Here is a 12,452-nt window from a genome sequence, read left to right as displayed (position 1 = left end):
CACACAATATTTGCAGTAATAATGCACATTTAAAGCATCACACAATATTTACAGTAATAATGCACATTTAAAGCAACACATAATATTTACAGTAATAATGCACATTTAAAGCAACACACAATATTTACAGTAATAATGCACATTTAAAGCATCACACAATATTTACAGTAATAATGCACATTTAAAGCAACACATAATATTTACAGTAATAATGCACATTTAAAGCATCACACAATATTACAGTAATATCACACATTTACAGTAATACCACACATTTACAGTAATACACAATATTTACAGTAATAAGTGAGTTTAAAGATTGTTTTTCTAACACACTCTCTGTGTTGTCCTCAGGTTCAGATGCTGGAATAGTTTCAGAGATTTCGTCATGTGACTCTGTTCCCTACACTTTGACTCTTAGTGTTCATGTGAGCTCTCCAAACCCCATCTCCAAACTAGAGTCCAACTGTACTCTGGATCCTCTTGTGTTCCTCAACTCTGATCACACTCAGGCAACAGTACTGTGGGGTTAATACAGTTTATATGTGTGTGTTTTTACAGAGATAATGTTGTTTAAGCCTGTAATAATGTGTTTGTGTGTCTGTGTTTTAGGTGAATCTGAGTTCTGGTCACAAGTTTGATAAAGATGTTGAGTTGTTTCTGTACTATCAGAATACCCATCAGCCCACTGCTATAGTGGAGGCAGGAGTGAACACTGCAAAACCAGGTACAGACTACATCAATCTGATATAAACTCAACATTGTTTTGATACCTAAAGAACACAATACAATTATTTTTCAGATCTTCACATGAGTCATTGATCTCTTTCTCTGTTTCAGGTTCTCTGATGAGTGACCCAGTGGTGATGATAAGTTTGTACCCAGAATTCCCAAAGGAAGTGATGTCATCATTAGCAACTCGAGGCGAGTTTGTTTTTGTGATTGACAGATCAGGCAGTATGGGCTGTATGATGCATAACGGGGAAGGGGCACAGATCCGTATAGAAAGCGCAAAGGTATGGGTTTTTAAAGTGTTATGCATTTTTTCACCAATATTTGAATCTTTCTAAACGCAATTAAAAAATAAATTTTAATATCTGTAAACATCTGTCTTTCTGCAGGAAACTCTGCTGTTACTGTTGAAGAGTCTGCCCATGGGCTGTTACTTTAATATCTATGGATTTGGCACTCATTTTGAGTCCTTCTTCCCGTTAGTAACTAGAATCTAAATCATCTAAAGTTGTTTTTTTGTTATATTCATCATGTGAGAGGATTTTAATGTTTGTGTCATTGCAGTCAGAGTGTTGTGTACAATCAGGACACAATGGATCAGGCACTGAAGAAAGTCAATGAAATGACAGCAAACATGGGCGGCACAGAGATTTTACAGCCCCTAAAACACATCTACAGTCAACCCTGTTACCCTGAACACCCCAGACAGGTGCATCACCTTAAAATACATCAGAAACCAAACCTGAAGCATTTAAAAAGACTGAAGTTTTCCAAATTTGTCAGGCTTTCATTTTTCAGATAGTTAAGTGTCATTTGTAAGATATTTTTTCTCTCTGCAGTTGTTTGTCTTCACTGATGGAGAGGTGGGGAACACTAAAGAGGTTCTGGATCTTGTGAAACTTCATGCTAAATCTCACAGGTACATTTCTCTTTATTTACATTTCCACTTAATAGCTCATGACAGTAAATTATTGAAGATTTGATCGATGATTTGTATCTTCAGGTGTTTCTCATTCGGGATTGGTGAGGGTGCAAGTACCGCCCTCATCACAGGAATGGCCAAAGAGGGATCTGGGCACGCCCAGTTCATCACAGGCTCAGACCGCATGCAACCCAAAGTGAGACTATGGATGAGTTTTAGTTTGAAACAAGAGATGATGTAAATGTAGAGGGTTTGAATCTGTATGACATTGTTTTATTTCTCTTCAAATGTTATCAGGTGATGGAGTCTCTCAGGTTTGCTCTTCAGCCTGCAGTGAACAAGATCTCAGTACAGTGGAAAGTACCAGATGGCATTACTGTTGACACACTGTCTCCACCCATCAATGTGATCTTCCAGGGTCAAAGGTCACTCATTTATGCCCGACTTAAAGGACAGGTGAGAACTTTTCGCTTGAGGTTTGTGATTTTATCTTCTGGTCATGGCTTTGTAGATAAATTGTTTTCTTTTCATTTCTGTGTCATAGAGTTCAGAAAGCTCTGAAGGATCAGTGATAGTTGAATACAACCTAAAAGATCAACCAGTAACAAACCAGCTTCACTTCTGCCTTAAACCAACTGAGGACACTGGGTAACTGGGACTCATTCATGAACAGTCAGATTCCTTAAATCACAATTTTGTAAACTTTTCATCAATGTTTCTGCAGGTTGTCCATCCATCGTCTGGCGGCCCGGTCTCTGATCCGCTGTCTGGAACAGGAGGAGAGGACAGGAGGTGTAGATGTGGAGGATATCAAGAGGAGGATGGTGGAGATCAGTGTTGAAGCAGGAGTGAGCAGTGTTCATACAGCCTTCATTGCCATTAATAAACACAACAGAGAGGCTGTGAAAGGACCTCTGATACAGAGAAGAGTACCAACACAAGGTTTGTCATCTGATTGTTAAAATTACAGTTTTCATTTAATGTTTTTTACCTTTTACAAAACACATTTTTTTATTTTAATAATTTTAGATGTAAGGGTTAAATTACAAAGATCCAAACAGGGATATATCTAGAGGCCACCAAACACTTCCATGTTTTTTGTTTGTATAATTGTGTTATTTCTCATGGTTCAGCAGTAACTGTTTGTTTGTGTTTTAGGTTTAAGGTGCGTGCCCATGATGCGTATAGCATTTAAAAGTAAGAGAAACACACAGTTACTGTACAGATATTTGCTGCTTTGTTTGTATCTTTGTTGTGTTTGTATTTGTATGTTTGTATTGTTTCTCAATGTGCTGACATGTTTTAGCAGTGTTTGATGGTAACTGGTTGTTTGTGTTTTAGTGGGGTCCATGCCGAACAGGCCTATGCCCATGATGGCTAATGCATGTGCAAGTAAGAGAAATACAAAGTCACTGTACAAAGATTTTTATTTATTTATTATTTAATGAGTTGTTGTGTTGAGGGTTTAGGAGTGATATTTAAGAAGCTGTTTTATTTGTAGGAGATATGAGCGCAGGAGTTCCCGTCAGGGGTTATCTCAAAACAAACTTTATAATGATGGCCCCTGATCAAGGAAATTTGAGCAGTTTTGATACAAACATTCCCAGCATGAAGGAATTTGAAGAACCTCCGATACAGACCAGACAAGGTTAGTCATCTTACAGTTTGTGTCTGGCATAACATTTTCATCACACGCTTAAGGTATTTGACCAGTCACAATGCACCAGATAGCTGGCCAATCAGAGAACACTGCACTTTTCAAAACGATGAGCTTTGTAAAAATCAACGGGTTTTTTTAAACCTTAAACCACATGAACACATTGCATTACACCAAATACACCAAATAATGTATTTTCAGGGTTCCCACGAGTCCTTGAAATCCTTGAAAGTTTTTGAATGTGGGGGAAATAATTCACGGCCCTGGGAAGTTTTTGAAAATATTCACACATAGATACAGGTCATTGAAAGTGCTTGAATCTATTTTATGCAAAAAAATCACATATTTCCATGTGTAGTGTCAGATAACATCATAAAAATTCTAGACTTTTTAAGCACACATGCTAGACTGTTCGCTTTAAATGCTTATATCTTCTGTATGTGAATGTTGATTCATACCAAAATGCTTTTTTGCATAGTTGTGTTTGACATGAAAACGTCTCGGGTTACGTATGTAACTGTTGTTCCCTGAGAAGGGAACGAGATGCTGCGTCTCCTTTGCCATACTTCATGCGTCCCTGTAACGCCGTCTTTGGCAATATTTCAGATAGCAATATACTTCCTGACTCTCATGTCACCCTGTCTTTGTCGTTAAGCCTCATCATTGGTTGAATTTAAAATATAATTGCAATAGTTTGTATTTAATATCAGTACAGTTAATTTATACATCTGTTTGTGTGTCTGTCTGTATCCACCAGAATCTGATCTCCATAAAGATCCTTTACTTCAGCTGATTTCTCTTCAAAAGGCTTCAGGCTGCTGGGAACTGAACGCTGCTTTGGCTCGAGTGTTTGGAAAGACTGAAGATGAGCTGACCAATCAGAAACCAGCACAGGTGTGACATATGATTCAACATGATGAAATAATGAAAGATGATAATAAATGCATGTGTACGGTGTGTGTATTTGTGTTTACAGGTGGATGGGTCAGTGTGGGCCACTCTTCTGTCTCTCATCTGGTTATACGGCTATAAAATACAGCAACAGATTGAGTGGCAGTTTGTGGCCATGAAGGCGGCGTCATGGATCGGCTCTCAGAACGGTGAGATCTCCAAACCAGACGACATTCATCAGCAGATAAAGAGACGTTTGGTCAAGTATTAAACTAAAGTGATGTGTGTGTTTGTGTGTGTTTCAGTGGTCAGTCTGTCTCAGTGTGTGTGTGATGGGAATCATCTACTGGGATGTCAGGTGAAAGAAGAAACTTTGGGAATCTGAAGACTTCAGTGTTTCTACTTTCTGCGATGTCAGAAGGCATTTAATCCATATTATTAGCTGCAAGGGGTTATATTATTATGAATATTTTCATTTGTCCATGGGGATCCAATTTGGTGCTTTGCAAATTTTCAGAATTCAAAACCACCTCTCTGGTCCAACGGGTGTGGGAAAAGGTTATGAAATATAAATGATGACTGATTTGGTGCAAAAAAAAATTAGTTTAAATAACCACATATTTTAAAAAGTGTCTTTCTTCCTGAATAAAATGGTAAATATATATAAAAAATACCAAATATATAAATAAAAAATACTGACATATTTATTGTTCTTGTTTTACTTTTTTATTATTAATCTTAAGTATTAAAGATAACGGACACAAGGAGTTATCAAGAGGTAGATTTACAGTATAAAGAAAAATTGTATAAATATTAATGACCCAAGAAAATAAGTCTAGTTTTTTTAGTCAAAAATATCACATTTAAGTGCATAAAACAAGCAAAAAAATCTGCCAATGGTGTAAGCAAATTTCCATTGATTTTTTCTTGAATTTACTTTTTAAGAAAATTGTTCAAGATTTTTTGCTTACCCCATTGGAGATTTTTTTTTTGCTTGTTTTATGCACAAAATCACTTAAATTTGATATTTTTGGTCTACAAACTAGACTTATTTTCTTGTGTCATTTTGCTCATTAAGAAAAAGCATCTTTATTGAAGATTTGTTAGATATTTTTACTGAAAACAAGACAAAAATACTAAGAATTTTTTTCTTGAAAATCATTTTTTTGCAGTGTATATATAGCTTAATATGTAACCCACACCAGTAACTTGTATTATGATATACACCAAAGTAATGTAACCACTAAATTCAAAGAAAAGTAATCTATATTAAAGTGTTGATTAAGGTAACGGCTTGAGAAAATATTTCATTTAAATGATATAATATTTCACATATGGAAAATATGTTATTTTAACTAGAAAAATGTGACATTAATGAGATGATCAGTGTTGGGGGTAACGCATAACAAGTAACATGCATTACGTAATAATATTACTTTTCTGAAGAAACGAGTAAAGTAACGCATTACTTTTTAAATTTACACATTAATATTTGAGTTATCTTTTAAAAAAAGTAATGCAAGTTACTTTTTAAAAATTATGTTCTATGTAATTCAATTAAAAATTATTAAAATTAAGTACTGAATTAAACTAAAGTATTTACATTATGCACTCTATGCGTACACACTTGTGTGGAAACAGTTTGAGTTAGAAACTGAGATGGCCAGAGCTCGAAATTTTTTGTGATGAAATCTGCAATTTCTGAATGCAGAACTTTTCAGTCATAAAAAACACCTGCAAGACCTGAAAGAGATCAAATCTCAGCCAAGAAAATGCAAATGTAACCTAAGCATGAGCACATTTTTGGGAGTAACTTAATATTGTAATGCATTACTTTTAAAAGTAACTTTCCCCAACACTGGACATGATATCTTGTTATTATGGTAGATTACATAATATCTCTTTATATGATATGTGAAATAATATTTGGCACTGGCAGCAATGCAGGATGCTCCGGGCGTTTCTCAAGATTGGAATGTTAGGGGGTTTTTGGACTTGGTGACTATAAAGGGTGAAGTTTGATCAGTTTGACAGAAACTGGGACATTAGCTTAATTGCTTGTTTCTTGTGTATTTGCTGAAGACTTGGTGTGCCTTTGATTGAAAGTATTAGTTGCGAACTTTATGCATTGGACAAGAAGTCTGAATGCTAATATTCTAACCTTAGCTTCAGGACAGCCCACGGAAGGAGTCTTCTGAGAAATATGTGTAAGTAATAAAATTCTAGTTTACCACTAAGGATAAAGTAATGTGATAGAGTAATATACCCAGCAAACAGAACGTTCCCCTATAACGTTCCCATATGGTTTCCATTTGGTTGTTTTTTGCACTGTTAAAGAAGATTTGTTAGTTCAACTAAACATTTAAGGCAAAAAGATAACTTACTATTTTAAGTTAATTTAACCTTAAAATATTAGGTAACTCAAAAAGTTGTCTAAAAATAAGTTAAATTAAGGCAAATTTTTAAGGCAACCAAGTAAACTTACTTTTTAAGGTTAAACCAACATTGTTTGGGAACCAAATAAAAACGTTCTATGAACGTTTCCTTTAGGTTCTTTTTATAATAACCTAAAGAGAACCTTCCCAGGACGTTTACTGCAGGTTCTTTAGATTTAATTTTATAACGAGAACCTGCCCAGAACGGTCCCTACATGTTATTATTTGTAGGTTTTATTTTATAAAATAATGAGAGCGTTCCAGGTTATTTTTTAGATATAATATAAGATATAACAAATAAAACGTTTTATAATGACCAGATTGCCTTTACCAAAGCACTTCCAGGGCGGCGAAATGAATGCCACTGCTTCATGTGTGTTCATGAAAAGTTGCTTGTTTCCACTTTTGTGTCTTTAAGCGCTCGTTTTTTGGGCTTATAAAAACTTATTTCTGGGTTTTTGGCTTGTTAGTTGTACACCTTGTCACACCGTACTACGGAAGCCGTACGGAGCTTCTGATGGGACATTTGCAAAAAAATAAATAAATAAGACTATCGCGTGCGCACGAGAAATCTTTCTCGTGCGCACGCGTTAGTGCATTGTGCCTGCTATTTATAAAACAGCCTCTAGATGGCTCTGTGTTAAATGATTTGTTCGTGTGTGTAGATACAATTCAAGATATATAGGCCTACAGTTGGAAATAATAAAGACATAACCAAATTTCTTGTCTATATTGGAGGTTGTATGCTATTTAGACTCCGTGCCTTCTTCACTACTTGAGTAGTCACTTTGGTAAAACAGACTTCTAGACTTTAAAATGCATTTTAAATATTGCTCAGTGATTTAATGCAGTAACAAAAACGATTTCTTTAATGAAACCCAAATGTAAAGGTTGATGGTCCCTTACGAAAATTAACCATGGTTTTATTGTGGTAAAAGTGTAATAACCATGTTTTTTTTGGTGAATTGATTACTATGAGTAAAACCATGGTTAATTTTCGTAAGGGATGTAATGGAAACTAATATGATAAAAATTACATGGGGTTAGAGCGCTTGACCCTCAAGAATCAGCAAATTCTGGTTATAAACCCACTGAGAGCGCATAACCAGCATTATATTCATGTATTTTTTACCTTTAGTTATGGCTGTCAGCATTGATACGTTAACGCGTTTGAGTTCATTAACCATAAATGCCTTAATATAATTAAGCGCCGCTAAAGGCAGTCAGTTATACCATCAGCACTGCGCCCGGGCTTGATCAGGAGGTGTGTTTTCAAGTTCTCTTTTAACCCAGTCTGCATCAAGACGAACGCACAAATATGCGCGCGCCTCTCGTGCGTGCCTGCGTAAAACAAGGCTATGACTGTGACAGATGTTTTGCCAAAACAACTATGCAAAGGATAAACATTTTGACTGCCTTTTAAGAGATTAATGGATTTTAAGGCACACAATTAGGTAACATTTCAATTAGGTAACTTTACAATATCCACTTCAAATTTAGGGTGCAAATGTTGCGTTGGGGTTTAGCAAACAATAATAAATCATGCCCCCACTAATTATTCTATAAACACCAAGTGGTGTGACTGTGAATCTTATTTACCATATTGTGTATGTGGCGTGTGTGCTCTATTATCATCATTCATATGCAACCAAAAGATTTTACTAATAGTAATACTAATATTTTACTAATTTTATAAGAAATTATGTTTTGTGTACATCTCAAATGGCAGGACCCGCCCACTGGCATTAAGCTTGTCATGAAATTGAGGGCACCAGTTCCGTTAAATGGATTGTTGCAACGGAGGTTTTGCTCAAAATAGTAAAAAAAGTACCACCAACTATTGTCACAGATTATAAACGCTATACTAGCTTGTTTTAAACATGGATTCTGAAAGAAATTATGTTTGTTTTATATTTATGTTTGAGTATTGTTGTGTTTGAATATTGTTGTAATGTTTTTTATGATTTGTTTCAATTAAATTTGCTTATTAAGAAAGACAGAAAGTAATTTTAAACGTCATATGGGGCGTTGTAATGGATTGAAGGTTAATATGATCAAGGGTCAGACATAATCTTTGACCACTTAATAAGTTTTGTTTACTTCTTTAAAACGAATTTCGTTTCATACAATTTGTTTCTTAATTTTAAAGTATGTTTTGTTGATGCGTTTTATGAATATAAATAAATAAGAGCATTTAAAGCAACCCAAGGAACATCTCTATAAGCCGAAGTTTACTTCAAGTAATTGGTGCAGCGGCAGAAACGCGATTTGTACAGTTACAGGTAAGTTTTGATTTTTCTTCGGTTTTTGCAAGAGATAGCGTGCGACCACAAGTTGGAAAAAGAGGAAGTGGGAGCACAAGTGTTGGGTCAAAAAGGTTGTGTCAGATGGGCCAGATGGCCAAAAACATGAAATGCAATATACACGCCTCAGTGAATTAAAGTTAATCCCAATGATTTAATGAATCAAGGTTTGCAGAAGGAAACAGGCAAAGAGACGAAGGAGGAGCAAAAGGGTAGACGGCAGAAAGGCTCACATAAGCAAAGAAGAGCTCATCAGAACTACAACAGTAATGATCGAAATGATTAAGGACCAAGAACGGACAAATAAGATGTTAATAAAATTAATACGAGAAATGGAAAGGGCCGCAACTGAACCCGATAAAGGGGCAAATTTAAGAAATATGATGGAAGAAGTTGAATCTTTAATAAAATCTGTTCTAGAAGGAATTGAGTTGATTTTTCTTTCTATATGATAGTAACTTGTGTGTTTTGTGGTTGCTTCATGTCATGAACTGCTTGCTTAAGAAAGGAAGTCTGGGCATAACTAAAGAGAGAAGCAAACAGATTTGTGTCCGAATAAGGAAAGAGGCTGAAAGTCCCCTGGTGTCATCATGGGGGGTTTGAGCATTATAAATGTGGGAGGCCCAGTTAGATCTGGGCCGTTCCTCATGGTGAAGACTACTCGTATTTTTATTTCTGTTGCTGATATTGTTTGTTATGAAAAACTTTGTTCATTAAACCGAAGCCATCTGTCTATGGCGATTCGTAAACTTTCTGTTAAATAAGTCTCTGAGTGAGTTTATTTATTGAAACGAGATAGTTTGTTTTTGGACAAATCATAGACCAGCGCCTCAGAGCCGGATCCAGCTGAGCCCAGCCCGGACACCGCCCAAGGTTACTGAATACATAGCAACGCGCTCAATTGAGAGGTGAGATAAAGTTAATTACTTTGCAGTGCTGGTTTGGTTTATCTGAATGTACAGTTGTAGAGTGATGCGGATGATGAATTGCTGAATTATATTGAGGCGGCGTATTTTAGGGAATACAGGCGGGATATCAAATACAACAACATTTAAATGGACCCGGCACTTGATTTTACATTATTGATAAAAAACGTATTAATAGAACAGCATTATTTAAAGAGCACGTGCATCGCTTACAAAAAGAGAAAAAGGAGCCGAATAGCCTACTTCTAAAGCTGATTATCCGTTTTGAGCTGGGTTTGCTGATTCTGGAGGGTCACGCGCTCTAAGCACAAGACCAATGCCCCCATGCAATTTTTATCATATATGTTTCCATTACACAATTAACCTTTAAATGTGGGTTTAATTAAAGACATCGTCTCTACAGCATTCGGACATATATAAAATCACTGAACAATATTTAAAATGCATTTTAAAGTCTAGAAGTCTGTTTTACCAAAGTGACTACTCAAGTAGTGAAGAAGGCACGGAGTCTAAATAGCATACAACCTCCAATATAGACAAGAAATTTGGTTATGTCTTTATTATTTCCAACTGTAAGCCTATATATCTTGAATTGTATCTACACACACGAACAAATCATTTAACACAGTGCCATCTAGATGCTGTTTTATAAATAGCGCACGCGATAGTTTCTCGTGAGCACGCAATAGTTTCTCGTGAGCACGCGATAGTTTCTCGTGAGCACGCAAAAGTCTTATTTATTTATTTTTTTGCAAATGTCCCCTCAGAAGCTCCGTAGAAGCCGAGAGAGGCCATGCACTATTATTATTTTTGCTTGCTTGTTTTCTCGTGATCACGACTTAATTTCTCGTGATCTCGAGATAACAAAAGTTGAGATGAGATTAAAGCTTGCGTGTACTCGATAGAACGTGTTGTTTTGTTTGTAAACAGCAAAGCATATTTTGCTAAATTAGCATGGATGAACAAATGAGATTTTACTTGGATCAGAGATCGCTCAAGCTGAAATAGATTTGTCAATATTTACAATTTTACAGTGGTGAATTTAGGGACCGTCTTTAAGTTACTCAATACACGTTTCTACTTTGTTTTAACAGCATTTAAATGGAATGACTGAAAGCCAACAAACAGTCACAAAACCAACGTGCTTATGTGGTTGTCAGCTAATGCACACTTTTTAGATTGTTGATATTTATTTAAATAAACTGTTAAATACTATTGACGATAGAAACGTGTACAGTATTACTTTAGAGATGGTCCCTAAATTCACGAACATGAACGTCCAACTTTATTTATATATTAGTCTATCTACACATTAGTGTGGTAACGGCGAAGACCCCAACCCCTATACATTAGCAGTCTACTTCAAAATAGAATAAATATTATGAACAGGAAATTACATTATGACATTTGGATTATCATGGCAGGATAACGAGATCGTTTTCTCGAGATCATGAGAAAATTAAGTCATGATCACGAGAAAACAAGCAAGCAAAAATAATAATAGTGCATGTCCTCTCTCGGCGTCCGTACTACGCAGCTTTTATGCATTCTTCTGTTTTTTGTTAAAGCTGCGGTCGGCAACTTATTTGATCATATTTTTTGATCATATTCACTGAAACCAACACTATGCTCCGATAGAACAACATAAATTAGACTGTTTAAGAAAAAACCCCGCGCTTCTAGCTCCACCTGGAGCCTGTTATTTGTTTTGCAAAAATCCACCGCTCCCGGTTCATTTGGTCCAATCAGCGCAGGCCGGTTCATTTGGTCCAATCAGCACAGTGCTGTGTAAATCTGCCTGTCAATCACAGTACCTGCACGTGCCACAGATCCCACTCCCCCTCGCGCGCGTTACAATATCACATGCATCTGCCTGAAGTTCACAGGTTTTTGGATTGAATGCAGCGTGATGGCGGAGAGAACATTCACTAACAAACTTCCGATTCCTCGCTTAACAACCAGAGCTAGGAGAACAACCAATGAAAAGAAGGAAACAAAGATAGAAAGCGACCGTGACCGTAATAAAACTAGGATCAATATCGGACCAGCATTTGAAAGGTGGAGGAATCTACGAGATTTTAAAGGGTTCAAGCTAGATGCAGAGCTTGCCACATTTCTTCTCAACAGGTAATTGTGCTTTATCAACCATTGATTGTGTTTCGGAGTGTTAGGGGCTGGACACACCAAAACTTTTAAACGCGGCTGAAAACGCCTTGAAGACGCCGAATGCCAGCTGTTTTTCAGCTGAGTGCCAGCTTTCTTCAGCTGAGCGCTTTGGTAGCTGTGACACTTCAGCTGCGAGCCGGTTGGTTGCTGTGGTAATGTCCCGCCCCTCCTCCACTGTGATTGGGCGGCCGTGTGAAAACTGACATTGACGAGCTGAGCTTTTCTTCCAAAGTTGAACATCTTTCAACTCTCGGCGTTCGGCGCTGAGCGCGGAAAAACCGCTGGGCGCCGGTTTTCAGCGCGGAAGAAAACCGCTAGCTGCTGGCTTATTTGAAAAACGCCGAGCTTCCATTGGAAACAATTGAAAACATGCGCCGGCCGCGGGCGTAAAAGCGTTGGTGTGCACGCCCCCTTATGCAA

The 12,452-nt window shown here is 36.8% G+C and overlaps 1 protein-coding gene across 4 annotated transcripts in view; it reads left to right on the top strand.

Moving 5' to 3' along the window:
- The window catches only part of LOC141349080 (von Willebrand factor A domain-containing protein 5A-like), a 29,785-nt gene extending 24,878 nt beyond the window's left edge, over positions 1–4,907 (top strand). For 3 of the 4 annotated variants that reach the window (XM_073868909.1, XM_073868908.1, XM_073868907.1), the window contains exons 5-20: positions 355–518; positions 613–727; positions 841–1,016; positions 1,122–1,210; positions 1,297–1,441; positions 1,572–1,651; positions 1,736–1,850; positions 1,952–2,110; positions 2,199–2,302; positions 2,379–2,596; positions 2,813–2,851; positions 2,996–3,046; positions 3,156–3,302; positions 4,069–4,205; positions 4,288–4,411; positions 4,508–4,907. In XM_073868909.1, coding sequence (XP_073725010.1) covers positions 355–518; positions 613–727; positions 841–1,016; positions 1,122–1,210; positions 1,297–1,441; positions 1,572–1,651; positions 1,736–1,850; positions 1,952–2,110; positions 2,199–2,302; positions 2,379–2,596; positions 2,813–2,851; positions 2,996–3,046; positions 3,156–3,302; positions 4,069–4,205; positions 4,288–4,411; positions 4,508–4,587 — 1,943 coding nt within the window. In that variant the 3' untranslated portion in view covers positions 4,588–4,907. The remainder of the gene's footprint in view (positions 1–354; positions 519–612; positions 728–840; positions 1,017–1,121; positions 1,211–1,296; positions 1,442–1,571; positions 1,652–1,735; positions 1,851–1,951; positions 2,111–2,198; positions 2,303–2,378; positions 2,597–2,812; positions 2,852–2,995; positions 3,047–3,155; positions 3,303–4,068; positions 4,206–4,287; positions 4,412–4,507) is intronic. The other variant, XM_073868910.1, reaches the window with a different exon arrangement.
- Positions 4,908–12,452: the final 7,545 nt, after the last annotated feature.

The sequence above is a fragment of the Misgurnus anguillicaudatus genome, chromosome 6, assembly GCF_027580225.2.
Source record: "Misgurnus anguillicaudatus chromosome 6, ASM2758022v2, whole genome shotgun sequence".
NCBI lineage: Eukaryota > Metazoa > Chordata > Actinopteri > Cypriniformes > Cobitidae > Misgurnus > Misgurnus anguillicaudatus.
The sequence above is the reverse complement of the archived record's forward strand: the minus strand, read 5'-3'. Positions and strand labels throughout refer to the sequence as shown.